This window comes from Cryptomeria japonica, chromosome 3, assembly GCF_030272615.1.
Source record: "Cryptomeria japonica chromosome 3, Sugi_1.0, whole genome shotgun sequence".
NCBI classification, from domain to species: Eukaryota; Viridiplantae; Streptophyta; class Pinopsida; order Cupressales; family Cupressaceae; genus Cryptomeria; species Cryptomeria japonica.
The window spans coordinates 316,466,427-316,480,681 of NC_081407.1; the positions used below are offsets into that span (position 1 = coordinate 316,466,427).

The window sequence follows — 14,255 nt, forward strand, 5'->3', positions numbered from 1 at the left end:
ATAAATTATATTATTATAATGTAATAAATGGCATTATGTGCATGCTTGTGTGCGTGTACACATGCGTATGTGAGAGTTTTACATGTTTTTTGTATGGACGAACCCAAACCCCCCCAAAAAATATAGCCAAACCCATGAACTGGATCCATGAACCAGATCTATGAACCGAACCCAACCCAGTACGAGAACCGGCAACTTAGAATTTATGTTAAGATCTTATTTTGACATTTCCTTTGACCGAAACTTCCACCCTGCTTGCTTCAATACAAAAATTTCACATTTGTGACAAAATGTACAAACACCACTTTCACAATAACATTTCTGCCATACTCTACACTCAAAGAAACATTTCTATTTCATCAAGGAGATATAATTATATTTATCAAGAAAATATAAACAACGCCAGTGCATTGGATATAATACAAATTTCACCTAGGTAATTCACAAGACTAATGTGGTATGAGATTTGTCTTCATATGCACGGCATGGATTAAAATGAAATTTGAATTATGACCTACAGAAAATGCTAAAAAGAGGAGGAGAAACTAACATCACAATAAAATATATAGCAATCATGATTTTGTCAAAAAAAAATGGTCAAGAAATTTTAGAGGTACCCGAATGAACTGACTGTTAGAATTAAAATCACACATCTTGTTGAAAAAAAAGTTGTGAAAGCATCGCTTAGCTGCTTTTCACATGCCATGCCAGTCTACACAAAACCTTGATCCTCAAGGAATATAATCACATATCCACAAATAGAAGAAAACAATTTCATGAACTAGCCCCTTCAAATGAGGTCTGCCACAGGTGCATTTTGCTCCAGTACATGAAAGGAAAGCAAAAGAGGATATGACTGTTAGCACTATAGGATGGAAATGAATTGAAAAGCTCGCCCTTTCATGAACATATTATAAGAATTATTTCATACATTATCTGGCCAGAACTCCCTGAAGAATGCTACCTCAAGTGCCTGTTCTTGCCGCCGTTTCTCTTCAGCTTCCAACTTTCTCAACCTTTTGGATAAAGCTTTCACCTTCTTTGAACTTCTTTTTGGTTGCAACTGAAAAGACCAAATCTCTGTCAGATAATATCCAAATAATGTGTAAGAATGACAAAAAAATGTTTACAATGCTAACGGAAATGATAACTGAACTTACTTGAGAATTTTCTTTTGGTGTACAATTAACTGTTTTCTTTGGCTTATTTTCTGCGCCAATGCCTCGCTTATCATGTTTCACATGTGTTTCTATAGGATCCAACCTGCCCTGATAGAAAATATAATCATTCAAAATAGAAAGACAATCTGTGTGCAAATTCATCAAGATAACAACAAACTCATTTCCAAGCAGACATCATACATGTGTTGTCTGTGACCTCCTATAAGTTTTAATTTTTAGCTATATATTTCCTATCTTTGATCAAAATTGGGATTGGTACCCACCACTCCAATAAAGCACAAATTCAAATATTATTTGAAAAAAAATCTCATATCAATCCACATGGCAAGTACTGGCCAAAATATGTAACTGGATATGCACCTGTCTAAACAAATAGAAAGGAGATATATACATATTATTAAATGACATTACCAACCATATGCCACATGCAGAGCAATAGCTTCTAAATAAGACAAAGATCAAAACCACAAGCCATGGGTTACACAAAGCACAGCAGGCATTGCTACATGATGCTAGTAAAAGAGGAGGTTGCTAATTAAACTCTGTAATTCAAAGATTGTTTACACAAAGCATAGCAGGCATTGGTACTAAAATTTTAGTTAAAAAGGAGGTTGCTAATTACACCTTGTATCTCAAAATTTGTTTCCAAACTTGCAAACTCGTTGTCATTGATGTGTGTGAAATAGTTCATAGAACTTCTTTGACTCAAAACTGTTCTCAGACTTTATTAGATGCAAGACCAGAACACAATTCCATCATAATGATATGCCACATATATATCAGCTGCTTCTACCTGATTGTTCTGAATGTGAGATTATTAAATACAACATCAACACACAATTCCGTCATAAGAATATGGAGGCAATGTGCCACATGTACATCAGTGGATTCTAACTAAGGGGCTTTCAAAATGATAGGTGATAAAATGGCAAGGATATCAATAAAACACAGTAGGTACTTATGTTAGTAACAAGGAAGTGGCTATTAACACTGCAACTTGGAGGTGTATACCCTAGGATATTGTATGTTCAGAAACAGGTATGTGTCTCACCAACAGACAGACTTGCAATAGAAATCTCTAGACCACATGGTTAAAAAAGTATCGAAGTTAATAGTGAGGTTTTGGTGTAAGAAATAAGAGTAAATTTGACCCAGATTGAATCTTAAAATTGCATCCTAAGATCACCCAATAAAAGAATGCAGTCCAAACTTACCAAAGACCATGTAAAAAGACATCACAACCTCACTTGAGAAATCGTAATTTGCCAGGCAAAACAAACAACCATAAATAATATGGCTACTCAATTCAATGTTTTTCCCTCTTGGTAGGGATATGAATGCTGAATCCACCATCATCTTACCTAAGATTCATTCACCAAGCCAAAAAAACAATTATGACTAATTCAGATACTCAATTCAATTTATTTGAGTTTCCCTAGATAAGGCTATAATGCTGAATCCATATCCATAAGTTGACAAATGGACCAAATGGACCAATCTCCCAAGAGGGCTCGACTTGGGGAATTGAAGCTTAATATAACTTACATAAGTGACCCATAAACCAATTTTCCTCCGCATGCGAGATAAACGTTTTTATCTGTATGTATGGTCTAGGAATTTATTGAAACTCTAATATTCCATTCAAAGTTTCCACAATCACCATACCATCCAAAATTGCACTTCCACAACTTATATTTTTAACTTTTTTAAAAATGAAAATGGAAAACAACTCGAATTGGACAGTTGGGTGTAATAATCCTACCTGCTCTGCAACTCCCAGACCAGTTCCTTCCTTCCACCCACATTTTTTCAGCAGCTGAAAGAGAAAAAATCATCCAAATTCTCAATTCCCAAACCCTATACACCAGATTTCACAAATTACAATATAAACAGACCAATAAAAAACAAACAAAGATACAATCTTACCTGGAATCCAATGTTGGAGCCCTCAATTGCAGACGCTGTCTGTGAAGGGGACTCTGCTGAGTGCGAAGCCCAACCTAACCCTAAGCCTACATGGTTTTTTTCTTCGCTAGACATTCCTTATCTGATGCGAGTAGAGAACATTATATGTTACAAGTATAGATTTTATGGAGAGTATGATTGTCGACGCAGAAGAAAAGACTTTCACCTGCAAAATATGTATTAAGATTGGGAGATTCCAGGAAAATTACAAGGAATCGATTCCAGCTGTCGGGAAATTGCCTGTACGCTAAAACAATTAGTTTTTCTATTTAAGGGGAAATTTTAATTATTTCCGCAGTCGGTGAATGATTGGTGATGCGCTGAAATAGTTTCTCATTTTGAGATTTAAATTGGCAAATGGCATCTTGATGTGCAATGGGTAAGGTATGGAAAATGGTAATTTCATTTTTTATATTTTTATATTTTTTTACAAATTCACCTAATACATGAGGTCAATTGTATATTAAAAAATTATTTTTTCTATATACATTTTTCGTTTTTTCTTTTTCTTTGTCTTGTTTCCATCCTTTTGTCCCTTATATTTAATAAAAAATATTTCTTTTTTTTATACATTTTTCACTTTCGCGTTCTCTCTCCCTCCATCCTTCTATCCTTCTCTCTCTTTTGTCTCTTACATATGAAAAGTGAGTGAGTTTATGCATCAAGTGCTCTTGATTAAATGTGCATTCATAGTGTCTCAACTATCTGATCACACTTTAAGTAGTGCTTCACATTTCCATTTATTTTTATCTGAAAAATTAATGAGCAAAGTCCTTAGAGTATGGCATTCAAAGTTTGCAAGTATATGACTATATCCACATGAAGATGCGTGCACCAATTAGTAGTCAATACATCAACAAATATGTTGACACAAATTTACACCTAATATGGTGTGATACCTTTGATAAAAAATTTAATGAGATATTAAATTATTTATAATTGATATGTATGTCACCATCTTGATTTTTAGAGTCAAATATGTGTTATCCTTTAGTGCTCTTATCTCCTTATCCTTCTTAACATAGAAGACATCTAAGGATCAAAACATAAAATAAAGGAAAATTAATGTGGAGCTACACTTTTGCACTTGTCAAAGCAAAGTTTGCTAACCACTTGGAACGATAGGGTTGAGAATGACACTTGTCTCCAATAATCTCACTTTTCTCAATGATTTCCTTATTGAATGCACTTTTTTTTTTATGAAGTAGATTGGTGGACTACAATGAGAGTTAGTGTTAAATAAGTTTTATTGTTTATATAGACTAGTAGTATCAGGACAATACAAATTAACCAAAATTGAGCATAGTTTTTTATTTCTCATTATAGCTTCATAGTAGTTGTGTTTCTTCTATTCATTTTTTTGTTACTATTATTCTTCGGTACCTATCCTTGTGTTTACTTGTAGTATTTAGGAATTTTCATTGAGCTTATAAATTTAAGAGGAGGAAGTTTATGGCTTGTTAATGGGCCTTCCCAAGTTAATCCGACTTTGAGTGGTAATGTGGAGGTGATGTGTAACAAACTTAATGGGGGATGGGTTAAAGTCAATTTTGATGGTGCCTCAAAGGGGAATCTAGGACCAACTAGAGTTGGGTGGGTGGCGAGAGATTTGAATGGTTCAAATTGCATTTTTAGCAATCAAAATGACAAAAACATTAAAGATTACTCGACTTCACCTAGAGGAAGACAATTGAATAATTATTAACTTCATCATTAAAGGTGAAGCTTCATCATGGAAATTGAACAAATATAACAAGAATAATATAAAAAAAAAATTAAATTCCTTTTTAGCTTTTAAAGGCTTGCATGTGAGACAATAGGGAAACAACATAGTTGACATGTTATCAAAGATGGTTGTGTTGATTAATGATGGGCAAGGCTTTGAGATCTGGGAGGATCTCCAGAATGTGTGTCTGCACTTGTGAAATGGATTGTACGTCGCCAAAGGTAGATGGGTATGATGATTTGAGCGAGGCATTTATTATGGCAGGTTGGGGGCTTTCAAATCGACAAGTGAGGTGGAGACAATGCAGTTTTTTTTGCTGACGGGTGACAAGAATATGGATAACATTGAAACAATTTTTTCTCTCAAGATCCTTAAACAAAAATTAGCCTTTTTGGGGACGGTAACAGAGAAGAGGATGTGTAGTTTGTTTAATTTTGATGAACCCATCTTCATGCAGATCATTGACATTTTGTTAAGTGAAGAATTCATCGACACATAACACATTTATCGAGCCAATGTTGAAATAGTTTTCATGGTACTAGTGTGGGTGTTGGAGCTTAGAGAGAAGGAAGAGATTGAATGGGTGATGAGGATGTGTGTCAAGGAAGAATGGTTGTTTGGGATATAGTCATTGATGGCAATGGCAGAATCAAGGGTAGGGTTTGTAACAAATGATGGGAATTGGATTCAAATTGGGGAATTATGCACCCCCCACCTGCAACCCTTCATTCGCTGGAGTGCTACATTGAACAGGGAGGAGCGGAAGATGGAGACTAATATTGGGTGGGTAGCGCTTAAGGACTTTCTTCATGAGAAAGAAAAGGAACGACCTGAGTACTCTAGTGTGCAATTAAGGGAAATAAAAGAGCGAGGTTTGAGTCCAGAGACTACTAGGTGAACAGGTCATTGAAAAGGGTGACTTGACAAAATGAGGACATAGCTCCTGGTTTTTTTTCTTTTTTGGTTGCTAACATTACATGTTTTTGTAATTATTTCTTCATGGTGTCTCTATTATTGTTTGAAAAGTAGACAAGGTGTAGGGTTGTTTATGGGGTTATAATGTAAATGATGTATAGTTTTGTGGTTCTTGAGGCCTTTGTGGGATGAATCCCTTTGTAGGTTTAGGGTCATGCTAGGGAGATGGTGAAGGTTTCTTGTGAATGAATTTTTCTATAGATTTCAGTTAAGGTTTGTAGGGTGGATTGGTTAATGCCGCTTTTAGCTTCAGTTGAAAATATACTTTTTGTTATATAATATTAAAATATACTATTATTATTGATCAAAAAAAGGAGGGAATATGTGCATTACCTTTGGATTTGTATGTTGAATTGTTAGAATTTCTTTGAATAATGCAATCAATAGGTCTTTTTAAGTCTAATTAGTAGGCCATTAAGTGAATGATGATCTATAATCAATATACATATGCATAAAAATTTGTTATCTTTAAATTGTTGGTGCACTCAAACTTTGATTGTTGAGTTCAAGATCCAAGTGCCACTTGTAGACACTTAAATTTGTCCTTTAATTAAATAGATATTTATTATTTATTTAATTGTTTTATTCTAATTTCTTCTATTAATTAATAAATATTTTTATATAATTTATTAATTCATTAGCCTCTTCCACTATTAATAGAATAAATATTTTTATTTATTTAAGTAATTCATTAGACCTCTTCTTTCTAAATTAAATAAATATTTATTATTTATTTAATCACATCTCCTCTCCTAAATTAAACAAATATATATATTTTTAATCTACCCTTTTCCTCTATTAATTAAATAAATACTTTCATTTTTTAAATTAATTTGCTTACCATTTTCCTCTTTTAATTTTAGCCCTCCAACTTGTTCACATGGATCACAATCTAAATTCGTAGGCATGTGAGAAATGCCTTTAAATTAATTTGCTTACCATTTTCCTCTTTTAATTTTAGCCCTCCAACTTGTTCACATGGATCACAATCTAAATTCATAGGCATGTGAGAAATGCCAATCGTCTTTTCATTCACTTTGTCTTTCTCTAAAGTCAACTCACCTCTTAATCTCCTCCCTTCATATTTACCTACCCCTCAATTAGGTATTGAGTCTCTCTTATCTATGTGATCTTGGCCAAATTCACACTCTCACCTCGTAATCTAAGCCCTCGATTCTCTTTGAGATTTCTATAAAATATGCTTCTTCCTTCCATTTTGACCAATCTGCAATTCTTATCGTACTTACACAATGCCAAAATCTCTCTAGAGCATACATCATCACAAGCATAACCTTACATCATCAAAACCACATCCATTCTTCCTTTAGCTCTTGTGCAAGTGCAACACAAATTTGAGAGCAATACTATCAAACACAAGATCATGGGAGATAGGAGAACAATGGAGACAAGCCTCTCTTGCATGTGAAGGTATAGCTTTGTTTATTTTATGTTATTCGAATGCATTTATAGTTTTTCTATTGGTTGTTTGTTGAATTAGTTTATAGATCTAGGGTTAGTGGTTGGATCATTTTGGGTTTACAAATAGATACAAATTCAACATACACACCACCCATTAGATTTAGGTCCACAATGCAAACCATCTAATTGCATTTTAAATAGTGCAAATTTCATATTAAGAAGATTCATTTTTCTTGTCAAACAATGATATGGGTGAAGTCATTTGTAGTCAATTCATAGACATGGACCTCAACATACGTTGGCATGTAGGTGTGTTTGATACCTTATAGCATAGATTTAATTTTCGCAAAGAATCTTTTATTGTAAGCTATGTTTGAACTTGCTTCTAATACAATTTTGTGGTGGTAGAAATGGGCCCTTCTTTTATGATAAATGAAATGTTTATACATTTTTTAGTATACTAAATTATGGTTCAATGGTGTCTTGACAAATATGTATATTGGAAGAATAATTATCTATTTAGATATACACAATCTACATCTATTATAAATTACTAATATCAAAGCAACTCTTAGACAAGCAGTGGCCATGAAAATAGATCCTTGACTTTTTCTTTTAAAAAGAATTTGTCTTTATTCCCAAGTTCCATTGACCTACTTTTTGTCATCCATGAACATCAATACAATTTCCTTCTTTCTTTCTAAACTTCTCCCTTCAATACTTGTCTCCTTACAGTTGTAGTTAATTAAATAGAATTTTGTTGTTTCAAATTGTATTGTAAAACTACCATCCTAAACCCTCATTTTGTAACAAAATAGGCTAAGAAAAGTCAACCCTGCAAAAAAAAAAAGTGGTATAATGACGTGTCCAAAAGTTACTTGCAACATTCTAGAAGGTTCTGAACCCTTCTCACCAAACTTGGATGAATTTCTCCACTAGAGAACAAAAACTTGCTTGCATACCTACTAGAAGACAAAATAAGGCTCAACAACCCATTGAAGGGTCTCATATGTAGCCCCCAATCACAAAACACCCTTACAACTTGTTATAGCATGTCATAAGGTACTCTTGCACCTTGACATTAACAACTCTTTTGTTATAGACTCCCTTCCACTTCATGTCCAACGTGGAAAGATGCCTTACCAATATTGGTAACCTCCTATGCAATGGCCTTTACAATCAATATTGTTCAAGTGGCCAAAGAAATATTCCACATCACATGTGCCTCCAACTTTCGCATGGACATCTTGTTCGGCCCATTTTGTAATCTTTGCAATTTTACAAAATAATATTACAAACATTCAATCTTGGCTAACATTTAGACTACAATAGTATTTGCAATGATTTGAAAGGTGAATAATATACCTAATCTTCAAAAATTTTAATTTAATGAAATTTATCTGACTTTGACTTTAAAAAATCTAAAGGTACAGAAACAAATTAATGATTGTTAAATATAAGAAATAACAAAACATTGACATCAATGGAAAAAATATAAAAAGGTTGCCACATCATAATTAATGAACAACAATAGAAAATCTTACAGTTTGTAGGAAAAAATAAAGAAAACTAAAAAAAAAATTACTTCAAATGAAAAAAAATTGTTCAAATACTAGAACTATTCACAACAACAACCAAATGAAAAATGATTTTATAAAATATTTATAAATGAAAAAAAAAAGCAAACAAGACTTTAAAAGGCATTTTGGTAGGTTCACAGTATTACAAATAAATGCATACAACAGAAACTAAAGAGTGAACTTTTATGAAACTACCTAGCAGATGCAACTGTCTAATCATAAAATAAATATGGCCTTGCATTTTAAAAAGGTTAGGTGGAAGCATAAAAATGGAATGCAAAGCAATATATTCATGTAATATGAGATTCTGTAAAAATGGGTTTGCCAATTCATAAATCTAATTACAAATAGAAATCTTCCAAATTCAAATAATTCAATATCTGTGATTATAAGACTTTCCTGGGATTGTAGCATGTTCATGTTAGAGCCTCAACCTTCAACCCACTTCAGTATAAAGTTTTTGGGAGAAACGAAGAGTTCCTCTTTTTCTTTGCTATTAATTATCTTAATTGTATAATTTCATAGTTGAACGAATATCAAATAGTCCAATGGTCCTAAAAATGGTCAAGCACGGTGCAAGTTCCTATTGAATGTTATGATAATCATAATTCAAAAAGGAAGATAGTTTCTGGCGTTTTGTTACCTATTTTTCACTTCTAGCTGAAAAATAGGTTAAGCTATGCTTGCTTTTGTAAAATGGAAACAAAGTACATATTGCTCCTGCTATATTGCATTCCAACTACACTAAGGAAGAATGAACTAAAGATTACATTTCAATACTTCTAGTTCGTAACAGCAAAAGAGAGAGACATCTCATCTAAAAAAGGAAGTATTTTTATTGATATTCAAGCATGTGTCCCACACAAAGAGCCGTGAGATTAGCTACATGCATCAGGTACAAGAAGGAAATACATAGGCATGTATACATGAGTACAAAATAAAAGAGAGCATGTTGAGAGTGGAACCAGTCATTTCCTAAATGACTGGTACGGTTGGAGTAGCCTTGATGTTGCCTTTGTCTTGTTGCTTCGTCCTTGGTTGCATTTGCCTTCCTTCTGGTATCTACAAAAGAGTTAAAAATAGATTTTGTTCTAAGCAATGGTTGATTACATTCCTAGCATGTATACTAATGCATGCATGTATATATAGTCCCTACATGCATCGGGTGCATATAGTCAGCATCACGGAAGATCTCAGAAAAAGCAAATATCAGATCAGAAGAAATCAAATGCATCTTATTTTTAACTTGTTTGCTTCGTGTGTAGGAACAAGAAAAGATAGCTTGTTGGTCATAAACTGCACAAATGAGTGGGGGTAAATGAGGCTCCCACAAGGGTTGAGCCCAGCTCATATGAAAGCAACAACAATGTCTCATACAATCAAGTTATATTAGAAACTGATGACAGATGAAGAGTGGCAAATACAAGTATGCAATCACATGATCAACCGATAAGCATAATGATAGTTTTCCTCACTCAAAAGATGTATGCAAGGATGTATTTATGCTAAAGTAATCTCCATTATACAGTAAATGAGCAGGTTGCTATTATTTTCAAAGCAAAGGTAGCAGCAGTAATAATGTATGAAGAGTGAGGTTCAACACAAACCTTACAATGAAGATGTAGTCACAACAACATGTAGAATGCAGTCATAGGTGCAGTTTTGAAGCATTAAGGTGGCATCTTCATTCAAAGGTGTGTTGGGACTGTTGTCATGTAGCTAGGTCAAATCCCTAGCGAGGGCCGACCTAGTCTTGGAATTGCTAATTGGCCTTTCGGCCTTAGCAATTCTCCATAAAATGCGCAGCTTATATGTTTAATACAAAGGTATTGATCTAGCCCTAAATAAGTAACTTGTAATTAAATAGGACTGACCCTATTATTGGCGTCAAATCAGTAAGGCCTACTTGAGGTCTTTTAGGTAGCCTTACCTCATATATATTCAATTATCTTGTAGTCTTTCATATACAATGAACATATGCAATTCGCAGTAAGCGAACTTGTGCTTGGGGGTGACGATAAGACCTTATCGTCTATGGTTGGGAAGGCAACAATCTGATGTTTGCCTCCGGTGAACAAGCACAACTCAGAAAGTCAACATGGTATCAGAGCTACGACTTTTCCAAATTGCAGATTTAGTCGAATGCGGCCTGAGCGAGTTGCAGTCGTAGTGTGACAATCTCAATGTTCGCTTGGCAATCACCATATAGTCAAGGGTAAATCGCATTTCGAGTTTAGTGATCACAGTTGCAAGGTACTCACAGTCGCTATGGATTGCATTTGCATTATCCGCATGGTGGTCATGGCTTCGAAACCCCGTGTTCGTTGCAAAGTATTCACATAGTATTCGCAATGGACATTGGGGTATATCCAAATCATCGCAGGATCATTGCAGTGACCGTGTTAGAGATGTTCGTGGTGTATTCGCATTTGCATCCGCAGTGTGTTCACATTATCGCATAATCATGATCTCATTTCAAGTTTTGTATTAGTCGTGTTCAAAATGAATCGCAAAAGTGTATGCATTGTTTGCGACCATTGGCAGTAGCATTCGCAGGGTGACTGCCAGATATTGCAAACACCATATTAACCTGGAGGCGTAAATGCAGGGAGGAAGCCGCTATTCCTCACCGCTTGGTATATTCGCCTTGTGTTGCACGATCATGGTGCTCAGGATATTCACAGGGAGTCGTGTTCACAATGTGAGCCATGGCTAGTTATAGTCGCGCAACATGGAGGTGTCCACGAACATGTTTATAATCCGCACTGTGATCACCATGAGAATATTCACATTTTTATCACCGAGTTGATCATCTAATCGTGACAAGGTGAAAGCTCGAACTAGATTCGGGTCGTGATGGAGTTATCGTGTTTGTTAGGAGTCGTGGAGGCATCAAGGTCGCGGTGGTGATCATAGCAGGCGTATTCACACATGGAGGCCACATCTACCGTAAGGTGATATCAATAATCACAGTGCATCGAGGGGGCGTATGGAGACTCATCTCAATACACAGAGATCGCATAAGGTGGTGATCGCAGGTTACTCACGATGATCTCATTGATCATAGGGTGTATCCATGTATGATCACAGGGGTATGTCCGCAGTATTTGCCTCGTCATAATCATTCAAAATTGGAAGGATGGTCGCTGCTGCAGTGCTTGTCGAGAGCCATATTCATGGTGTTTGTATGCGCAATAGCCCCGAAAGGAGTTCATTGTATTCGCATTTGAATGGGTCGCAATATAACAAATTGTATTCGCAGAATATGATCACAATGCGTGGTTGACATTCTTGATCATTTGTCGACTACAGTGAAAGCGTTTGGTGGCTTGGCATGTTGACGCCACCAAGATGGAGATAAACGATGAGCAATGGCAAGGGTCGAAGGCCACACAACCACCTTCGCTAGATACTTCAGTATGGTTGGAAGCTCCGATACTGAGCTAGAACGTTGGTAGAAGACCAACCTAGAAAGAGATAAGTATTCATATGGTTGAATAAATTTTTTAAATCATGTATGATTTCAGTATTGACATTTCAGCTTCATGTTTTGAGGTAATTCTTAGGGTCAAGGGGTGTAGGCTATTTAGAAAGTTCACCGTCATGCACATTGTTTGACCATCAACAACTTTGGTTGTTATGCCAACATTATGAGCATCGTCACTAAGCTAAAGGTAGATGGCAAGAGCCAAAGGCCACTCAGCCACCAGAGATTCATTAAACAACTTAAGGACGCGGGTAAAAGCGATAAGTTTTATATATGTTGTATCTTGTTCATGCTATTATTAATCATGGTTGATTCTAATAGTGATGTCAATAAGTCTTAAACTATTATGCTTCAGAGGGAGCTTGGAATAGGCATGAGAGCCTATACAAGTTTTCAGCGCATTTCCTTACTTAAAGAGATGACTGACGATATGTCATTATGTTATGGATCCCTTCATAGAAAGTAAAAGTAAAGGAAAAGGAAATTTAGCATTCTTCTGATTTATGAAAATCCTATGATTGTTTTCCCTAATAGGATTCTTATATTATGTATCTCATTTCAAGGATTAAGAGGGAGTCCTACGTTCCCTACAATCCTCAGTAAATTCTAGATGGAAGAATTGACAATATTCGATAAGCTTAGGATTTTGTAAGAATTAGCATTATAATTTGAAATGAAGGAACTAGGTCTAATGCATTTCCTTCTAGGATTATAAGTATGACAAATATTTAACTAAATCAATTAATGTTTTGAAAAGATTTAGAATGATAGATTGCAAACGCATGTCTACTCCTATGGAAACTAACTTGAAAGATTGAGTATGTTTGCAACTAACTCTGATTTTGCAGATCCATTTGAGTACAAACAGTTGATTGGATCCTTGATGTATCTAGTTAACACCAGACCTGACACTTGTTATGCAGTGAGTGCTCTCAGCCAATGTCCATTCTTCGCTTGTGTGTAAGAATGGAAGGTTCCATTCTATGCTTGTGTGGTAGATGGAAAATTGTAATTATGTAAAGACCCACTTGTGTATTACACTTTCTATGCTTGTCTGCTAGAACCATCCTATGCTTGTGTGCTAGGTGGAAGATGTAATTCTATGCTTGTGTGCTAGATCCATTCTATGCTTGTGTGCTAGATGGAACTCTAAAGGTTTGATTATGTATTCATTTTCTTCCCTAGTTAAGAGGGAGTGTTGTTTGTAACTAGGCTAATAAAAAGGGGGATTCAGATTGCCTAAGGCAACATCCGAATCCCTAAAGGGCTAGGCCCATTTGCCAAAGGGTAACGTGTAGAGCTGGACCCTTCACGCCAAAGAAGATAGTGTGTTCCTAAATAGGGCCAGCCCTATAATGAACACGCCACACTCAAATCAAATTGGCACCAAAATATATATTTAAATAAGCCGACTTAAAAGGGTATATACACCATATAAATAAAGGCTATTTGGTAAGTTTAAACACAATCATTCATTCATGCTCTTACCAAAATTCATCTGCCTCTTGGTGTGCAAAAATAATCAGTGAACTTGTCGAATTTATCCAAGGAAGATATAAAGAATTTTGGTGCTCCTTATTGCTGTTAGATGGTGCATTAAAGTGCAAACCTGAGAGACTCATTCTTGTAGACCTGAAGCAAACTTGAAAGTACATATTCAGTTGTAATGAAAGAGCAGACCTAGTGAATATAGAAGTGCAAACCTGGTATTAAAAGAGGCAGATCTGATTCACTCAAGTGTGCAGTTTTGGAGGTTTTCCCAAGGTAATTGAGTTGGTCTCTTGTGCACTTGTTTTCTTGCTTTCATTTACTTAATGTTAATCTGAAATTAAATACTGAAAGTCTGATTGCTGGTCCGAGACAACAAAAAATAAAATAAAATTCCAACCTGAGAGACATTTGCAAGGAACAGTTGGTTATGG

At 35.2% G+C, this 14,255-nt stretch overlaps 1 protein-coding gene across 2 annotated transcripts; it reads right to left on the minus strand.

The window, feature by feature from the left end:
* Positions 1-551: 551 nt before the first annotated feature.
* On the minus strand, positions 552-3,471 carry LOC131036015 (uncharacterized). 2 transcript variants are annotated; one of them, XM_057967807.2, is made up of 5 exons: positions 3,108-3,471; positions 2,944-2,997; positions 1,161-1,268; positions 932-1,063; positions 552-820 (listed from the first exon to the last, which is right to left on the minus strand). In XM_057967807.2, the coding sequence occupies exons 1-5, from the start codon at positions 3,219-3,221 to the stop codon at positions 791-793; spliced, it is 438 nt and encodes a 145-aa protein (XP_057823790.1). In that variant the 5' UTR covers positions 3,222-3,471; the 3' UTR covers positions 552-790. The 2 variants fall into 2 exon arrangements, with proteins under 2 accessions (XP_057823790.1, XP_057823792.1); XM_057967809.2 differs by having other exon boundaries at positions 552-1,063; positions 3,108-3,467.
* Between the last annotated feature and the right edge of the window lie 10,784 nt (positions 3,472-14,255).